Here is a 19812-nt window from a genome sequence, read left to right as displayed (position 1 = left end):
TTCTGTCACCTATGGATTCTCTTTTTAGCATTCTGGTACCTTCATCTGTGGCAGAAGCTGAAACTGCTGCAGTTAGACACAATCCAACAGGCTAAATAGCTTTCTGATATGCAAAGTGTGCATACAGTACATGAGTACTGGAAATAACAACCATAATATGTCACATTTCAAATTGTCGTCCAATTGATTTTCAAAGTTCACACATGTTAAGAAGCTAAGGTATTTATGCATCTTGTCTTAGTGCTGTGGGGAAACATGAAGGTCTAGTTTAAGTGGTGTAAACTGCTTCAGGGGAGGGATTTTTTGTTACGGTAGCTTATTATTTCGATTATATGACCTTTATATGACCATTACTAGACGCTGTCAGTTATTGTTCCTCAATGGAATTTAACGGTATTCAAAACAAAAATTAGAAGTTTCAGACAGTCACAGGATGTGGAAATTATAAATATTCCAGCTAACCGTAACCCATGCATCACTCTTTAGAAAGCTTTTTTTTCTTTACCATATTTTAAACTGCTTTTCCAAAAATTACATAAAAACAAACAGAGAAGTATAGTGTGGATATTTCCCGTACTTGGTGATGGTGCCATCTATGTCGGAGATGATGACCTTGTCATCCCAGTTCCACAGGTAGATGGTGCCCTCGCAGCGACATGTTCCCTGATACTGAGTGGTTATGCTGAATGTGACGTCATTTGGTCCATCTCTCAGCTTCAGGCTAGCCTGTAAAAAGACGCAAAACAAAGACGGGTTCACAAACTGAAAAATACAAAATTTACAGACAAAGCTCATGTTTATGGAGCCAAAGATTAGAGTAACCAGGAGCAGAAAGCCTTTACTGCCAAATGGTGTTTTACACGTACAAGGAATTTGGAAGGAATTAGATAAGGCATTACAGATTAAGAAACATATGGCTACATTAATGAACTTGGAAATATATAATGTTGAATGAACAAATTCAAGTGGATAAGAAATACTACAAGAACAGAGAAAAGTTGTGCAACTTTTTTGCTGAGGAAGAGCCCTATGGCAGTGATAAAAAATATACAACAGGTAGTAAAATGAAAAGTATTTATATGTGTGGAGATATTTGTATTATTTACAAAACTGCATAGCAGCAATAACAGTAATTAACATCAGAATGCTGTTTCCGTCTAACGGACACAGTTTGGACCGTTAAACTTACGATCTGATCAGACGACAGGCGGAGGGATTTCCTGTAGGAGTGACATGGAGCCGTGCCTTCTGCTCGCACGTGTTCAGTAGGTTTAAGACCTGGCTCTGCACCATTCAGCTCTTTGGTCTCCTCATCACTGGACCACTCTGGAGCCTTCTGCCTACATGACATGGACCGTAAACAATTCTGGTGAGAAGTTGAGACATTACATTACATACACACTCCGCTTCGTTTTTTAAAGATATAAATATAAAAAATATAACCGCGGATGTCTGGGGCACAGTGATTCGCCTACATGTTATGAATGCTGGCGTACCATAAAGAATAAATTATGAACAGTTCAGTGTGTACCTTCAAGTTGTTTGCTCATAGGAAGACGTTACTTGGATATAACGGAATATCTTTAGAACTGCTCCAAATGATACAAAACTCATATGGGTGAGTAGAACATGATGTAACAATGGAAAATCAAGGCCCCAATGTAAAAAAAAAACAGCATTCCCCTTTAAGCTAGAATGAGGAGAGGAGCCTGTTATTGGCTAAATATCTTGTACGGTAATTGTTATTTTCATTTTATTTGCATGTTGAGAAAAGTTTAAAAAGTATTTCTGATTTTGTGTTTTTGTGTATATTTTGAGCCTCTATGCAGAATTCTGTCCTCTAGTTTAATAAAAAAATGAAACAAATCTTGTTTTGAAGAAATCTTTGCTAGGGTTACTTTTGTTTTTTTTGTGTGTTTTTTTTTTTGCATAAGCATTTCATGCTGAAAGAAAAACAGCTCAAATACACAATTTCACTTTAGTAGACTGGTAACACCTAAATAAAAAAATAAATAAATAAAAAAAAAAAATATATATATATAAATATATATATATATATATATGATGATCAGGATTAAACTCTGCTTAGTGTAAAATCAGATCAAGTTGCAGTGTCTATTCCAGCCACCAGATGGCAGCACATTTACTCATCTATGTTCAACTCATTTGATCTCTTCTATTCAAAACAGCAAAGGTGTATTTAATTACATATCAGATTTACAAACTGAACACCTTTCCCTAATAGTGATGAGTTGTGTGTGTTTAATCATCTATTCTTCATATCTTTGTGTCTTAGCTACTTAATGAGTTTATTGGTCATGTGTTTATAAATCACAAGACCTCAGGACTGACTAATATGCTAATCCATCCTCTGAGGGACATGTTTACCAAGGAAGGCTCATGTTGTTTTGTTATTGCAGAGTTGCTAGGACTTTGAATGCAGGCCGGTTGCTGACTCACTGTGTTTCTGGGGCCCGGAGTGCAGGACTCTCTCTGCTCACTGACTCCTGTCTCTCCAACTTGCTCTCAGTTGATAACTAAGCAGAGGAAAAAGATTACATAAATATTTAAAAAGAGAGAGAAAATAAAGTGTTTGTCTGACGAGATAAAGTCTGTTTATAATCATATAAAACAAAGATGAAACATGCTACTGAGGCTTTTGAGTAACATGTTCCTCATTTGCAATGCAAACTGGAACTCCACATGAGTCATTAGGCTGCACAATCAGATATGCTGGAGTGTCCACCTGCTTTGTGCTGCTCTTCCTCCAGAACCACCAGCGTCCAGACTTCTTGGGCATTTTCTCCTTCACCCAGGCCTCTTCTGTATTCTGCAGTAAAAAAAAAAAAAAAAAAAAGTTACGAGCAACTATCCTTCAAGCAGCTCAAGTTAAACACATAATTAAGCAGAATACCTTCGGCAGGTTTTTCTGGAAAACTTGCATGCTGAGAATCAAAGGTGCCGCTAGAGTCCAGTTGTAATATCTGAAAAAATAGAGATAATTTTAACCCTAATCTTTAGATGTTAAGAAAAAATATGAATTTATGATGTTTGTTGAATTAATGAGACTCGCCTGTTTCCAATTCTGACCACCAAGTTTGGATTGTCGATAATTGCTGGATTCTCTGCAAAGTCATTGTAGGTGATCATGTGCTCCATGAATTTTTCTACACAAAAATGAACAGATGTTTAGCCAACAGTGCATTATACAAATTTTATGAGACACCAGATCAAAAGAATGCCTAGTACAGTAAAGTCCAGCTTTGATAACCTTTGAAAGCAAATTCTTCCAAGATCATAGGTTATACTCCCTATAACCTAGACTTCAAGAAATGTATCCTACACATTTATTGAAACATTTGCATTAGAGATCCGATGACGAATGCAAACTTGTCAAGTAATCTAGTAGTCGATTAATTGTGGCGTATACAGACTATAAATGTGCCATTTGCTGAAGGAACAATCAACTCCGAGCAGAATTTAAGCCAATAATACACAAAATATATATAAATGTTATTTTAAACATGAAAAAATGTCTTTATCATTAACTACTCACATAACACAGTCGGAGAAAAACAAACAAACAACTTTGTTCAACTTTGTCCAATCCAAAAATATTTTTTTCTTGCTATAGTAAACATATCGTTGATTCTCTGTCTTTGAGAAGAAGTGGAAGAACAAACGATCAAATGTGGGCCAAGAAAAACTACACTGGTTGCTGATGAAAACTGAAACAAATATTTTATGATAAAGACAATCAGTCACCTTTTGGGATCTCTGAGTTCTCGCCCACGCCTCCACACAGCGATAGCGTCACATCAGGCAGGTCACTTGGAGAGTCGGACAGACACTCTGTGCCACTGTCTGCTGCTGCACTCCCCACTGACTGGGGCGACTGGGATCCAGAGCTCCGTCCCGTCTCCACCCAGTTCTTTGATACTTGCTCACACTCACTGCGATATGGATAATTATATAAGTTAATGCTGGCTGATGATAATGCTTGTTAAATACACCAAAAACCCTGAGAGCTGCATTGAAAGCTGAGCTTCCCACCTTTTTGGGAAGTACCGAGCAGCAACATCAGGCTCAAGAGCGCTCAGGTCTTCTAGGTATATATCTTCAGGCCCTTGGTGTTGGCTCCTCTTCCTCACAACTTTTCCAAAAAAGAAAATCAGCAGTGTTTCAATAGAAATGACTGACTTCATCGGGTTTCACTTCCTTTTTCTTTTTGACTTCTGCATGTGAACGTAGAGGAGGCCCAAAACAGAGTGTGAACCGAGGGCCCAAACAGTAACCACATCCTGCCTGATAACAGCCACTTACATTCAGAATGGATGTAGATGTCGTCTCATACAGAAATATGAAGGAAACTTGAACCATTCAGTGAAGTTTAAACCCCTGAGACAGAAAGGTAGTTACCTTTTCTTTTCACAGGTGAGTCTGTGGTCTTAGATGAGGCTTTAGTATCAGGACCACCAGTCGAAAGGTCTCCAGCTTCTTTGCTTCTTGTACCAGGAGCAGAAATGCTGTTCCTGCGATTTGGAGGTGAAGATGTCCACTTTGGCTTTCGTTCATTTTTTGAACTTGAGTCTGAAATTGTTGGAGTTGTGTCAGAGGAAAAGCTACTCGACTTCAAAACTGAAAAGTCGTGCTTTGGTCCAGTGGTGTTTGCACTGTTTGATTCAGGAGGCTGAGGGCTGCAGCTGCACTGATGAGGTTTAACCATCCGAGGTTCTGGCTTCACAATATTACAAGCAGGCTCTGGTGAGCTCTGCTTTATGATCGGCTCTTCTTCCAAGTCCTCAGAGCTCAGAATGACCCTGAAATGTGTGCTCTCTGATGGGGTGATGCACAGCGTTTTTGTCTCAGGCTTTTTGTTGACCTGGACACAGTAAAGGAAGGTAAACCATGTCAATATTTCTTGTTAAAAGCCGCTTTAAGTCAACCTTTTTTATTGGTGTGAGCATGAATTATGTTCAAATGTTATGACCCATACCCTTGTTGATTCAGGAAGCTCCCCCCAGCTCCACTGCATGTGGGACTCAGACCTGAACATGCTCTCTGTCGGCTTCACCATCAGCTCAGAGTCACTTTTGGGCGACGCTGGCTCACACAAATTACTAAAGTAAGCAAAAAACACACATTTCCACTGAGTCAGCTTCAAGGTCTTAAAGTGAGAGTCTTCTTTCTTTAATTTTCCTGTTCTTTTTAAAGTTATACACAACTATTTCCATGTTTAACAGTAAAGCAACACAAATTAGTAAATGATTGTGAGGTTAAAAAAAAAATCCTAATGCAATTTAAAGTATCTCAGAAATATGATGAAAGCTTTGTAAAAACCATTTTGGGTAATGCACTTAGCTTCTCCCATATACAGGCTGTTTTTTGTCTATTTTTCTTACTCTGATTTGATTTAGAGGATCAGTAAACCTCAATTTTTCAAGTCAATTTATATGTTTTCTGCAGATGTTTTATGTTTATTGCAGAAATGGTACAGAGGTAAAGATTGGGACCCACATGTGGAGGCATTAGTCTCGACCTGTGGACCTTTACTGCATGCCTTCCCCATCTATTTCAACACCATTTCCTGTCAGCAAAGCTTTTATATAAAAGGGCACTGGGGGCCAAGTAAAGAATTCTGTAAGAAAACCCCACTAAAAGCTTGAGTTAGTCACACATTGTTTTGCATGTAGGTGTAAAACTTTACTATTGATAACTTCTGATTAGAACACCTTCCTCCATGCCTTCTCTGACCACATATTACTTTCAGACATTGCTTTCTCCTGGCCTTAAAGGCTAGATGTGAGGTTCATACATAATTGCTCTTCTAACATAAACATTCTTCCACAGGAGCAGTGGATCTCTGCAGCTCACCCAGAGTCACTAAGGGGCTTTTAGCTGCTTTTCTGATTAACATCTGATTGACGCATTTGATGCAAAGATAAAATTGCAAACAGATGTGGTTTACCCTTTCCCTTCACCCTCACAATTTGTTATGTTCTACCTCATACGTTTTAACTTAAATATTTGTTGTGATAAGACAACTGGCCTGATCTTTACAGGGTTTGCATTTCCTAAAACAGCTTTAAACATGTTCATACACTCAGAGCAGATCTTCAAAGAAGGTGCAAAGCGGTTTGCTTTTGCAATTCAAGAGCCTTCATTGATATGCAGATCATATTCTAAAGAACAAATTGCACAAATTCTTGGATGGAGGAAATGCAAAAGTCAACATTCACCTCATTCAAATAAATTTTCCTAATCAGAAACTCAACTACTGTTGCAATTTTTTTTAACCTTTTTTGTGTAGAACAGACAATCTGGTCAACAAAACCAAATCGGTCTGAACATGTTGACATTTGCAAAGTGATCTTTTTAAATCACCCACAACACTCCCACTTATTGCACATACTAAAAAATAATTGTAGGTACATTTTAGCACCACCTAATCTGAATCTTTGAAGATCAGGTCCAAAGTGTGAAAAATGTCAGGAGGAATACAACTTTTTCCATGCAGTGTAACAAAACACATAAGCTGAGAAGTTCATACAAGGGGCAGGGAGACCAGTCTCCATCAGAAAAAGGGTAGCTGTCCCATTCCAAGGCGGTGAGAGGAGAGTGCTGCCTTTGCTCCATGTTGTCTTTCATCCCCGACAGGGATGATGCTCTAAATAAAAATACATAATAATTAATAGGATCGTAACTATATATTGTCACTAAACGGCACAGTTTAGGTTATGCTCACCTTCCGCTGTTTGCATGCTGCTCCTCATCTGAACTGCACTCACACACCTCCTGCTCTGCTCCTGCACATGTCTGCTCCTCCTTGCGTGGCTCAGTTTTGTGCCTCCTTCGTCGACGTCTCTTCTTCCTTCCAGATGAGCTTGAGCAAAGTTGATGGTTTGTTGAGTCCGGCTCTAGGACAAGGGGCTGACAGGTCTCTGCTGATGCTGCACATCTGGCTTCTCTGTTCCTGATCAGAACCTCTTCCGTGGGAATGGGTGATGTCACCAAGTGGGCGGGAATGTTTTCCTGTTTCAGAGACTATATTTACACACTGACCACAAACAGACACTGCCTTGGAGAGGTTTTCAAACCCTTTCATTAATTTGTACCGAACCAGTACAATGTCTTGCCTCATTGTAAAGTGATAAGAAGATTATACATAATAAGAAAAGCTTAGACTCTCTTCTCTCTGATATCCCAAAGACACAGCCAAGAGGCCTATGGTAACTCTGGAGGAGCTGCAGATCTCCACAGCTTAAGTGGGAGACTGTTGACATGACATTTACTAAACCTGCTCTGCACGAATCTAGCCTTAATGGAGAAGCAGTAAGAACAAAGCAACTGCTAAAAGAAAGCCAAAGGAAGTGCAGTTTTTCAAACACAAAGCAGATAACAAATCTGTGGCAGAAGGTGCTCTACTAAAAGGAGACCAAAATGAGACTTTTTGGCCAATATATGATTCTCTTATCACAAAGTAATAATGCACTTCCTATCTATAGTGAAACAGCGGTTTCTGGCCCCGATACCGATACCCAATACCTGGCTTGCAGTATCGGCCGATACCGATACCATAATAATGTAAAATAATTGCCATCATGACTTTGTCAAGCTGCTGCCTACCTTTGTGAAGCAGGAAAAAATCTAATACAAAGTGAATCCAGTAGAACTTTTTACTGCCTACCAGGAGTGGGTGACAATAGTTGAATAAACTTATGGCTCTCAAAATGGTATCGGTGCCCTATTTGTTGGTACTCGCCATTACTGATACCACCATTTTAGGGTAGTATTGGGGCCAAGTCCGATACTGGTATCGGTATTGGTGCAACACTACTAAATACTGGGCAATCCTGGAAGAAGACNCTTTTTTGCTGAGGAAGAGCCCTATGGCAGTGATAAAAAATATACAACAGGTAGTAAAATGAAAAGTATTTATATGTGTGGAGATATTTGTATTATTTACAAAACTGCATAGCAGCAATAACAGTAATTAACATCAGAATGCTGTTTCCGTCTAACGGACACAGTTTGGACCGTTAAACTTACGATCTGATCAGACGACAGGCGGAGGGATTTCCTGTAGGAGTGACATGGAGCCGTGCCTTCTGCTCGCACGTGTTCAGTAGGTTTAAGACCTGGCTCTGCACCATTCAGCTCTTTGGTCTCCTCATCACTGGACCACTCTGGAGCCTTCTGCCTACATGACATGGACCGTAAACAATTCTGGTGAGAAGTTGAGACATTACATTACATACACACTCCGCTTCGTTTTTTAAAGATATAAATATAAAAAATATAACCGCGGATGTCTGGGGCACAGTGATTCGCCTACATGTTATGAATGCTGGCGTACCATAAAGAATAAATTATGAACAGTTCAGTGTGTACCTTCAAGTTGTTTGCTCATAGGAAGACGTTACTTGGATATAACGGAATATCTTTAGAACTGCTCCAAATGATACAAAACTCATATGGGTGAGTAGAACATGATGTAACAATGGAAAATCAAGGCCCCAATGTAAAAAAAAAACAGCATTCCCCTTTAAGCTAGAATGAGGAGAGGAGCCTGTTATTGGCTAAATATCTTGTACGGTAATTGTTATTTTCATTTTATTTGCATGTTGAGAAAAGTTTAAAAAGTATTTCTGATTTTGTGTTTTTGTGTATATTTTGAGCCTCTATGCAGAATTCTGTCCTCTAGTTTAATAAAAAAATGAAACAAATCTTGTTTTGAAGAAATCTTTGCTAGGGTTACTTTTGTTTTTTTTGTGTGTTTTTTTTTTTGCATAAGCATTTCATGCTGAAAGAAAAACAGCTCAAATACACAATTTCACTTTAGTAGACTGGTAACACCTAAATAAAAAAATAAATAAATAAAAAAAAAAAATATATATATATAAATATATATATATATATATATGATGATCAGGATTAAACTCTGCTTAGTGTAAAATCAGATCAAGTTGCAGTGTCTATTCCAGCCACCAGATGGCAGCACATTTACTCATCTATGTTCAACTCATTTGATCTCTTCTATTCAAAACAGCAAAGGTGTATTTAATTACATATCAGATTTACAAACTGAACACCTTTCCCTAATAGTGATGAGTTGTGTGTGTTTAATCATCTATTCTTCATATCTTTGTGTCTTAGCTACTTAATGAGTTTATTGGTCATGTGTTTATAAATCACAAGACCTCAGGACTGACTAATATGCTAATCCATCCTCTGAGGGACATGTTTACCAAGGAAGGCTCATGTTGTTTTGTTATTGCAGAGTTGCTAGGACTTTGAATGCAGGCCGGTTGCTGACTCACTGTGTTTCTGGGGCCCGGAGTGCAGGACTCTCTCTGCTCACTGACTCCTGTCTCTCCAACTTGCTCTCAGTTGATAACTAAGCAGAGGAAAAAGATTACATAAATATTTAAAAAGAGAGAGAAAATAAAGTGTTTGTCTGACGAGATAAAGTCTGTTTATAATCATATAAAACAAAGATGAAACATGCTACTGAGGCTTTTGAGTAACATGTTCCTCATTTGCAATGCAAACTGGAACTCCACATGAGTCATTAGGCTGCACAATCAGATATGCTGGAGTGTCCACCTGCTTTGTGCTGCTCTTCCTCCAGAACCACCAGCGTCCAGACTTCTTGGGCATTTTCTCCTTCACCCAGGCCTCTTCTGTATTCTGCAGTAAAAAAAAAAAAAAAAAAAAGTTACGAGCAACTATCCTTCAAGCAGCTCAAGTTAAACACATAATTAAGCAGAATACCTTCGGCAGGTTTTTCTGGAAAACTTGCATGCTGAGAATCAAAGGTGCCGCTAGAGTCCAGTTGTAATATCTGAAAAAATAGAGATAATTTTAACCCTAATCTTTAGATGTTAAGAAAAAATATGAATTTATGATGTTTGTTGAATTAATGAGACTCGCCTGTTTCCAATTCTGACCACCAAGTTTGGATTGTCGATAATTGCTGGATTCTCTGCAAAGTCATTGTAGGTGATCATGTGCTCCATGAATTTTTCTACACAAAAATGAACAGATGTTTAGCCAACAGTGCATTATACAAATTTTATGAGACACCAGATCAAAAGAATGCCTAGTACAGTAAAGTCCAGCTTTGATAACCTTTGAAAGCAAATTCTTCCAAGATCATAGGTTATACTCCCTATAACCTAGACTTCAAGAAATGTATCCTACACATTTATTGAAACATTTGCATTAGAGATCCGATGACGAATGCAAACTTGTCAAGTAATCTAGTAGTCGATTAATTGTGGCGTATACAGACTATAAATGTGCCATTTGCTGAAGGAACAATCAACTCCGAGCAGAATTTAAGCCAATAATACACAAAATATATATAAATGTTATTTTAAACATGAAAAAATGTCTTTATCATTAACTACTCACATAACACAGTCGGAGAAAAACAAACAAACAACTTTGTTCAACTTTGTCCAATCCAAAAATATTTTTTTCTTGCTATAGTAAACATATCGTTGATTCTCTGTCTTTGAGAAGAAGTGGAAGAACAAACGATCAAATGTGGGCCAAGAAAAACTACACTGGTTGCTGATGAAAACTGAAACAAATATTTTATGATAAAGACAATCAGTCACCTTTTGGGATCTCTGAGTTCTCGCCCACGCCTCCACACAGCGATAGCGTCACATCAGGCAGGTCACTTGGAGAGTCGGACAGACACTCTGTGCCACTGTCTGCTGCTGCACTCCCCACTGACTGGGGCGACTGGGATCCAGAGCTCCGTCCCGTCTCCACCCAGTTCTTTGATACTTGCTCACACTCACTGCGATATGGATAATTATATAAGTTAATGCTGGCTGATGATAATGCTTGTTAAATACACCAAAAACCCTGAGAGCTGCATTGAAAGCTGAGCTTCCCACCTTTTTGGGAAGTACCGAGCAGCAACATCAGGCTCAAGAGCGCTCAGGTCTTCTAGGTATATATCTTCAGGCCCTTGGTGTTGGCTCCTCTTCCTCACAACTTTTCCAAAAAAGAAAATCAGCAGTGTTTCAATAGAAATGACTGACTTCATCGGGTTTCACTTCCTTTTTCTTTTTGACTTCTGCATGTGAACGTAGAGGAGGCCCAAAACAGAGTGTGAACCGAGGGCCCAAACAGTAACCACATCCTGCCTGATAACAGCCACTTACATTCAGAATGGATGTAGATGTCGTCTCATACAGAAATATGAAGGAAACTTGAACCATTCAGTGAAGTTTAAACCCCTGAGACAGAAAGGTAGTTACCTTTTCTTTTCACAGGTGAGTCTGTGGTCTTAGATGAGGCTTTAGTATCAGGACCACCAGTCGAAAGGTCTCCAGCTTCTTTGCTTCTTGTACCAGGAGCAGAAATGCTGTTCCTGCGATTTGGAGGTGAAGATGTCCACTTTGGCTTTCGTTCATTTTTTGAACTTGAGTCTGAAATTGTTGGAGTTGTGTCAGAGGAAAAGCTACTCGACTTCAAAACTGAAAAGTCGTGCTTTGGTCCAGTGGTGTTTGCACTGTTTGATTCAGGAGGCTGAGGGCTGCAGCTGCACTGATGAGGTTTAACCATCCGAGGTTCTGGCTTCACAATATTACAAGCAGGCTCTGGTGAGCTCTGCTTTATGATCGGCTCTTCTTCCAAGTCCTCAGAGCTCAGAATGACCCTGAAATGTGTGCTCTCTGATGGGGTGATGCACAGCGTTTTTGTCTCAGGCTTTTTGTTGACCTGGACACAGTAAAGGAAGGTAAACCATGTCAATATTTCTTGTTAAAAGCCGCTTTAAGTCAACCTTTTTTATTGGTGTGAGCATGAATTATGTTCAAATGTTATGACCCATACCCTTGTTGATTCAGGAAGCTCCCCCCAGCTCCACTGCATGTGGGACTCAGACCTGAACATGCTCTCTGTCGGCTTCACCATCAGCTCAGAGTCACTTTTGGGCGACGCTGGCTCACACAAATTACTAAAGTAAGCAAAAAACACACATTTCCACTGAGTCAGCTTCAAGGTCTTAAAGTGAGAGTCTTCTTTCTTTAATTTTCCTGTTCTTTTTAAAGTTATACACAACTATTTCCATGTTTAACAGTAAAGCAACACAAATTAGTAAATGATTGTGAGGTTAAAAAAAAAATCCTAATGCAATTTAAAGTATCTCAGAAATATGATGAAAGCTTTGTAAAAACCATTTTGGGTAATGCACTTAGCTTCTCCCATATACAGGCTGTTTTTTGTCTATTTTTCTTACTCTGATTTGATTTAGAGGATCAGTAAACCTCAATTTTTCAAGTCAATTTATATGTTTTCTGCAGATGTTTTATGTTTATTGCAGAAATGGTACAGAGGTAAAGATTGGGACCCACATGTGGAGGCATTAGTCTCGACCTGTGGACCTTTACTGCATGCCTTCCCCATCTATTTCAACACCATTTCCTGTCAGCAAAGCTTTTATATAAAAGGGCACTGGGGGCCAAGTAAAGAATTCTGTAAGAAAACCCCACTAAAAGCTTGAGTTAGTCACACATTGTTTTGCATGCAGGTGTAAATCTTTACTATTGATAACTTCTGATTAGAACACCTTCCTCCATGCCTTCTCTGACCACATATTACTTTCAGACATTGCTTTCTCCTGGCCTTAAAGGCTAGATGTGAGGTTCATACATAATTGCTCTTCTAACATAAACATTCTTCCACAGGAGCAGTGGATCTCTGCAGCTCACCCAGAGTCACTAAGGGGCTTTTAGCTGCTTTTCTGATTAACATCTGATTGACGCATTTGATGCAAAGATAAAATTGCAAACAGATGTGGTTTACCCTTTCCCTTCACCCTCACAATTTGTTATGTTCTACCTCATACGTTTTAACTTAAATATTTGTTGTGATAAGACAACTGGCCTGATCTTTACAGGGTTTGCATTTCCTAAAACAGCTTTAAACATGTTCATACACTCAGAGCAGATCTTCAAAGAAGGTGCAAAGCGGTTTGCTTTTGCAATTCAAGAGCCTTCATTGATATGCAGATCATATTCTAAAGAACAAATTGCACAAATTCTTGGATGGAGGAAATGCAAAAGTCAACATTCACCTCATTCAAATAAATTTTCCTAATCAGAAACTCAACTACTGTTGCAATTTTTTTAACCTTTTTTGTGTAGAACAGACAATCTGGTCAACAAAACCAAATCGGTCTGAACATGTTGACATTTGCAAAGTGATCTTTTTAAATCACCCACAACACTCCCACTTATTGCACATACTAAAAAATAATTGTAGGTACATTTTAGCACCACCTAATCTGAATCTTTGAAGATCAGGTCCAAAGTGTGAAAAATGTCAGGAGGAATACAACTTTTTCCATGCAGTGTAACAAAACACATAAGCTGAGAAGTTCATACAAGGGGCAGGGAGACCAGTCTCCATCAGAAAAAGGGTAGCTGTCCCATTCCAAGGCGGTGAGAGGAGAGTGCTGCCTTTGCTCCATGTTGTCTTTCATCCCCGACAGGGATGATGCTCTAAATAAAAATACATAATAATTAATAGGATCGTAACTATATATTGTCACTAAACGGCACAGTTTAGGTTATGCTCACCTTCCGCTGTTTGCATGCTGCTCCTCATCTGAACTGCACTCACACACCTCCTGCTCTCCTCCTGCACATGTCTGCTCCTCCTTGCGTGGCTCAGTTTTGTGCCTCCTTCGTCGACGTCTCTTCTTCCTTCCAGATGAGCTTGAGCAAAGTTGATGGTTTGTTGAGTCCGGCTCTAGGACAAGGGGCTGACAGGTCTCTGCTGATGCTGCACATCTGGCTTCTCTGTTCCTGATCAGAACCTCTTCCGTGGGAATGGGTGATGTCACCAAGTGGGCGGGAATGTTTTCCTGTTTCAGAGACTATATTTACACACTGACCACAAACAGACACTGCCTTGGAGAGGTTTTCAAACCCTGTCATTAATTTGTACCGAACCAGTACAATGTCTTGCCTCATTGTAAAGTGATAAGAAGATTATACATAATAAGAAAAGCTTAGACTCTCTTCTCTCTGATATCCCAAAGATACAGCCAAGAGGCCTATGGTAACTCTGGAGGAGCTGCAGATCTCCACAGCTTAAGTGGGAGACTGTTGACATGACATTTACTAAACCTGCTCTGCACGAATCTAGCCTTAATGGAGAAGCAGTAAGAACAAAGCAACTGCTAAAAGAAAGCCAAAGGAAGTGCAGTTTTTCAAACACAAAGCAGATAACAAATCTGTGGCAGAAGGTGCTCTACTAAAAGGAGACCAAAATGAGACTTTTTGGCCAATATATGATTCTCTTATCACAAAGTAATAATGCACTTCCTATCTATAGTGAAACAGCGGTTTCTGGCCCCGATACCGATACACAATACCTGGCTTGCAGTATCGGCCGATACCGATACCATAATAATGTAAAATAATTGCCATCATGACTTTGTCAAGCTGCTGCCTACCTTTGTGAAGCAGGAAAAAATCTAATACAAAGTGAATCCAGTAGAACTTTTTACTGCCTACCAGGAGTGGGTGACAATAGTTGAATAAACCTATGGCTCTCAAAATGGTATCAGTGCCCTATTTGTTGGTACTCGCCGATACCGATACCACCATTTTAGGGCAGTATTGGGGCCAAGTCCGATACTGGTATCGGTATCGGTGCAACACTACTAAATACTGGGCAATCCTGGAAGAAGACCTGTATAAGTATCAGTCTCAAACTCAACTCCTGGAGGCTGGTGTCCTCCAACTACTCATTTGCATCAAACAACTAAACTGCCTCTATAACAGTACAGAGCTCTGCTACTGAGCTATATTTGATAAGTGTATTGAAGCACAGATTAATCTGGAAGTTGCACAATACTGGCCCCAAAGAACTGGAGTTTGGGGTATTTGTTTTAAAGTCTGGTAAAGACAAATACAATGTAAGCTTTAAATCAAAACATATCAATGTTAAAATGGCCAAGTCAAAGTCCAGTTCCAAAGAGAATCTGTAGGGGAAAATCTGCAAGCCTTGAGGAGTACCAGATGCCCTCTATCCAGTCTCACTAAATTTTTATTTATAAAGTAATAAAGAATACATGAATAAATGGTGGAAGCAAAGGTTTCACTTTTTAAACCAATTTTCATTATTCCTACCAACTATGGACTATTTTGTTCTGGACTATGACATAAAACTTTAAATAATACACCAAGCGATTGTAAGGTGACAAAAGAAGAAAAATCTTAGAAGTATGAATAGATTTGCATTTTACTGTACAGGTAAAACAGGGAACTATTAAGTCATGGTTAGTACATTATGTAAAACTCACACTGTTTTGCTCTGATTCTTGCACAAAAAAGGCCTCTCCATTGTCTCCAAGCTTCATGTGCAGCTCCACAGGTTCTCCGTTGATCTGGATGTCAATCTGCCAAATCAGAGTTTCACAAGTAAAGAAAACTGTGTGCCAAGTCTCCACACTCAGATTGCTTCAAGTTGAAACAAACAACAACAAAGTGTCACAGAAAACCACAACTCTGTGCACCGGATTTACCTGAAATTCAGAGCAGAGCCACGGAAAACAGCTTTGGGTTATTCAATCAAAAAAGCAACCAAATCACAACAAAACCCTTACTTTTATCTGAAGCATCCAAAATTTTTCTGGAGAAGGAGAGGTCTACAACACATTGAAGCTACAAGATGCAGACATTTCATATTTACATACAGTTTGTGTTCCCTGATGTGCTTTACAGAAAAGGACTGTTCAAACCACCAGTGAAACACCCGCAGACGACTTCCTGCCTCGTCTAACACTCCTGTAACTCTACAGCAGATGAAATCTACGAGGCTATATTTTTTGAATGAGCTGAGAGACTTATTTGAGCTTCAGCCTCTTGTTCCCATGTCAGAGGTTATAAATAGGACACAAAGGAAAAAGTTCTGTTGCGAGAGGCAGAGTAGTTTGGGATCATAATGTGTTTAAGATGGAAACAGAGAAGCAAATTGAAAATTCAAAATACAGTAAAACTCTAAAAATTGTGGATTTCATTAGAAATATTACTTTAGACTTGTTTAGAAGTGGGTAGAATATCCAGAAATTGCACCACTTCAGTATATTTGCACTATATATGCACTATACTTTAGTATATCACTCAAGTAAGATTAGTGTCACTTCAAAGAATACGTTGTTCTGCATTTATTTATTAGCTTAATGTAAACTGAAATATGTTTTATTAATTAGCTAAACCCCAAAACTAAAGATATCAACACAATGTTATTTAAACAGACATATAAGGGCTTGTTGTACGCACCACTTTCTCCCTGGAGCGCAGAACTCCAAGTTTCCCGAAGCGGACATGAAAAGGAGAGCACTGGAATGTCCCGTCAGGCTGACGGACCACAATCACGTCGATGCAGCCCGACAGGGTGGCCTGATTGATTCCTTTATACAGCTCCTTCACAGTCACCAGTACCTGGCCCGCCAGCTTCCCCACATAGTTCATGGTGTCTACCTGTTAGGATTATATACACAATTTTAGTATCGTTTTAATAAAGCTCTTATTTTAGATACGCTTGCTTTTTTTTTTTTTAGCTAAATAGGTCGCTATCCCCATAAAAAGGCTGCTGTTGCTCAGAATAGCCAGTCCCTAAACGTGCTGGTTCTGTCCTATTTCCCAAACGGTCCAGAGATGAATAAGACATATCCTGGGCTCTGCTACAGCGACCAAGGCTGCAGAGGTGGGAAGTCCAAAAGTATCCAGAACCAAATAAAGTCTGCAGAGATTAACCCACCTAAGATCAAATATAAAAGATTTAGTTTAGAACAGCAGTCCCCAACCACCGGGCCGCGGACCGGTACCGGTCCGTGGGTCACTTGGTACCGGGCCGCACAGAAAAAAGTAGTTTAGAGTGATGTTTTATTTTGAAAAATATAAAAAATTAAGGTATTCTCTCCCAATTACGTCAGTCGGTGCATCTGTGCCTCTTGACACAGGTTAATTCAGTTCAAGACTCAGCCTATCTAAAACATCCTATCTTTGTGAAGCGGGATTTTCTGCGGTTACAGCGACCAAAACAAAGCTACGAAGCAGACTGGACATCAGGAGCACACTTCATCTGTCATTTTCTCCGATTACGCCTAGATGGGACCGGCCTGTTGTTTTATTTCTATGCTGTTTGTATGTGGCTTTATGCCAGTCATATCATTTTTACTTGATCGTATACCCGCCCCCTTTAGTCATTGCTAAAGGAGTAAAAATCTATTAGCTTCATCTCAAAAACGTCAACAAGCAATCCACTGAACTTTGTTTCCAAGTTCATAAATGTTTCGTGTCCTATCCAGGAAGCTTTTTCAATTCAAAATGTCAGAAATAGCGTTGAGTTCGAAAACATACTAATTGTTACAGACGAAAGGGTTTTGCATGTTTTCTAAAGGCTTTATTGGCTACTGTATAAGAGCCTCGAACTCAACGCTGTCTACTGGTTTAGGTCACTGCTGTGGCCTGAGACTCCAGATGCATCCAACCCTAAAATGGGGCAGTTCCTCAGTGATACCTTGGTGTTAGTGCTTTAGAGGATAGATTATATAGCTGAGACTGACTAGTTAAAACTACTGTCTGTACAAACTCACTACGGAGGCAAGTAGACACAGAGCAGCTTTTTATATCGCACAGCAGGAGACTAATGATTTCAGCCCTCCTGGGTGAGGCCACAATAGCATGAAAACAATTACAAAATACTAATTCAAAATTGGATGCTTTACATTTGTTTATTATTAGAAAGGCACCAAAATGACTCTTTTAAAACACAAAAGCAGGATGGCAACGAATATGCAGTAAAATGATAACAGGAACCACATGACCATATAGAAAGCATCCATGTAGACATTTTCCTGGTAAAAAGAAGTTGATTTGGGGGTTAGATTTGTTTTTGTGTTGTCATTTGTTTTCTTTGGGAGTTATTGTACAGTAAACCAGATTATTTTCACAGGAAATGGAAGAAAGAGGCGGTGCACCACTAATGATCTTCCTGTGTTAAACACAGGAAGATCTGCTTTTATTTTGTAGATTGCATCTTTTGTTTTGTTTTCTTATCTTTATTCTGCTTACCCTGCCTTGAAAAATCACCAAAAATCTACATTAATCTTTGGTTTAAATACAGTCACATAAACAACAGCTAAAACATAGTTTATAAATTAGTAAAAAATATCAAAAGCTTTTCTGCATAATATTCAGCATTTTCAATTATCTAAAATGAACCTCTTTATAAAATTTTGAATCATGCTTCTTGAGTAACATTTTCAATGACTTAGACTATGCTAAACACATAAAATGTAATAAAATAAAAACATTTGCAACAGAAAGGAACACTTTGTATAATCTATGCACTATTTCTTATGAAAAAAAAAATGAAATGTACTGAAAGGTTGTTTGACACCAAGTTTTCTGCAAACTGTTTCATGATTATACAGATTTAGAACTGAAGCGCTACAGTATATTGGTCCAAACTGGGTCACAAGGTATTTCTAATATTTCAGGTACAGTATTCTACTGGGCCTTGGTGTGTCAAAAAAAATGTTCACATCCCCTCATGACATCATAGTTTAGCTGGAACACATCAGCTGTTTAGGTCTTTTTCATAAGAAATATATTATATATCTTATTAAAAAGAAATACTTCCTTTTACAGTATTTAATATAGAATCAAAAACAATCTAGACAGCAACGAGACAGAAAATAATTACTTCCACCTGAGACTTCCAAATGTTTGGTATTTCAGAAAGTGTCTATATAGAAAGTTCGGCATATGATTTTTTTTTTTCCTTTTTTTTGCTTTATGTAATCAAGTTGCAAAACTGCAAAAAAAAAAGGGCAAATATAAAGTTTAGAGTTAACAGTAGCTTATACTTAAGGTGGTTAAGGTAATATCCTCTTGATAAATATGGTGAATAGTGGCTATTGTATTCCTTTTTTCTTACGTAGTACGTAGAGTCACAAAGTCAGTCACTTGAAAACAAAAAAAGGAAATATGTAAAGTTTTGGTTAATATGAACCAAGAGGTACAAAAACAAACATCTTTGAGAAAACAATACATATTATTTTCTTTCTTCTCTTATGGAAATAATTGATAAAACTATTTAAAATAGAGAATGATGAGGCAAGTCTGAGCACAGCAGGAGGCATCATATTACACATTCATGGTACGTTATGTATTTGTGAATGTGAATGACCTGTCAGACATTAAAGCAAACAAACACTTTGTTTTTATAGATAAAACCCATCTACACTACTTCATGACACACCTTCCCTCCTCAGCTGCCTGTAGTTTATCCCTCAAAGACGTCACTGACCAAGGTGATTATATTCCCGCACCTTATCTAGAGGCTGCATTTGCAAGGACGTTTCTTGTAATTAGGAGCAATTTTTGAACAAGATATACTGTAAACCTATTATCTGCTTGTTTGTGAATTAAGCTTTTTGCCTAAACAATAGTTTGATACAAATGGGTGGAACAACAATGTATTTATACAGTTACCCTGGCTTTAGCTGCATATCAGCTGGATGGACTTTGACACCACTTAGTCAGACTGTGCTGAGCTCTCTGAGGTCTTACAGTAAGTGCTGATCTCTTACTGATAAATTGAAGTCTCTAGTTTGAGAAACAGACGCCTCACAGGTCCCCAACTGGCATCTTCATTAAATAGTACCCGCAAAACACCAGTGTCAACATTTACAGTGAAGAGGCGGCTGCGGGATTCTGAGCTTCTGCGGCTGCAGGATTCTGGGAAGAACGTTTGTGAGAAGCAGGA

At 38.7% G+C, this 19812-nt stretch overlaps 1 protein-coding gene across 1 annotated transcript in view; it reads right to left on the bottom strand.

Moving 5' to 3' along the window:
• Positions 1–19812, bottom strand: part of LOC107085382 (phosphatidate phosphatase LPIN2-like) — a 28969-nt gene that overhangs the window by 2583 nt on the left and 6574 nt on the right. The window contains exons 2-26 of the mRNA XM_015375667.1: positions 16317–16517; positions 15338–15433; positions 13605–13891; positions 13410–13526; positions 11857–11980; positions 11280–11742; positions 10914–11013; positions 10626–10813; positions 9934–10027; positions 9775–9844; positions 9607–9690; positions 9321–9397; positions 8023–8200; positions 6746–7032; positions 6551–6667; positions 4997–5120; positions 4420–4882; positions 4054–4153; positions 3766–3953; positions 3074–3167; positions 2915–2984; positions 2747–2830; positions 2461–2537; positions 1190–1340; positions 578–726 (exon numbers count right to left, since the gene is read on the bottom strand). Of these exons, the coding sequence (XP_015231153.1) occupies positions 578–726; positions 1190–1340; positions 2461–2537; positions 2747–2830; positions 2915–2984; positions 3074–3167; positions 3766–3953; positions 4054–4153; positions 4420–4882; positions 4997–5120; positions 6551–6667; positions 6746–7032; positions 8023–8200; positions 9321–9397; positions 9607–9690; positions 9775–9844; positions 9934–10027; positions 10626–10813; positions 10914–11013; positions 11280–11742; positions 11857–11980; positions 13410–13526; positions 13605–13891; positions 15338–15433; positions 16317–16508 (3974 nt within the window). The 5' untranslated portion in view covers positions 16509–16517. The remainder of the gene's footprint in view (positions 1–577; positions 727–1189; positions 1341–2460; positions 2538–2746; positions 2831–2914; positions 2985–3073; positions 3168–3765; positions 3954–4053; positions 4154–4419; positions 4883–4996; positions 5121–6550; positions 6668–6745; positions 7033–8022; positions 8201–9320; positions 9398–9606; positions 9691–9774; positions 9845–9933; positions 10028–10625; positions 10814–10913; positions 11014–11279; positions 11743–11856; positions 11981–13409; positions 13527–13604; positions 13892–15337; positions 15434–16316; positions 16518–19812) is intronic.

Source organism: Cyprinodon variegatus, unplaced genomic scaffold (genome assembly GCF_000732505.1).
Source record: "Cyprinodon variegatus isolate N-32 unplaced genomic scaffold, C_variegatus-1.0 Scaffold123, whole genome shotgun sequence".
Taxonomy (NCBI): Eukaryota; Metazoa; Chordata; class Actinopteri; order Cyprinodontiformes; family Cyprinodontidae; genus Cyprinodon; species Cyprinodon variegatus.
This window is presented reverse-complemented; position numbering and strand designations above follow the sequence as displayed.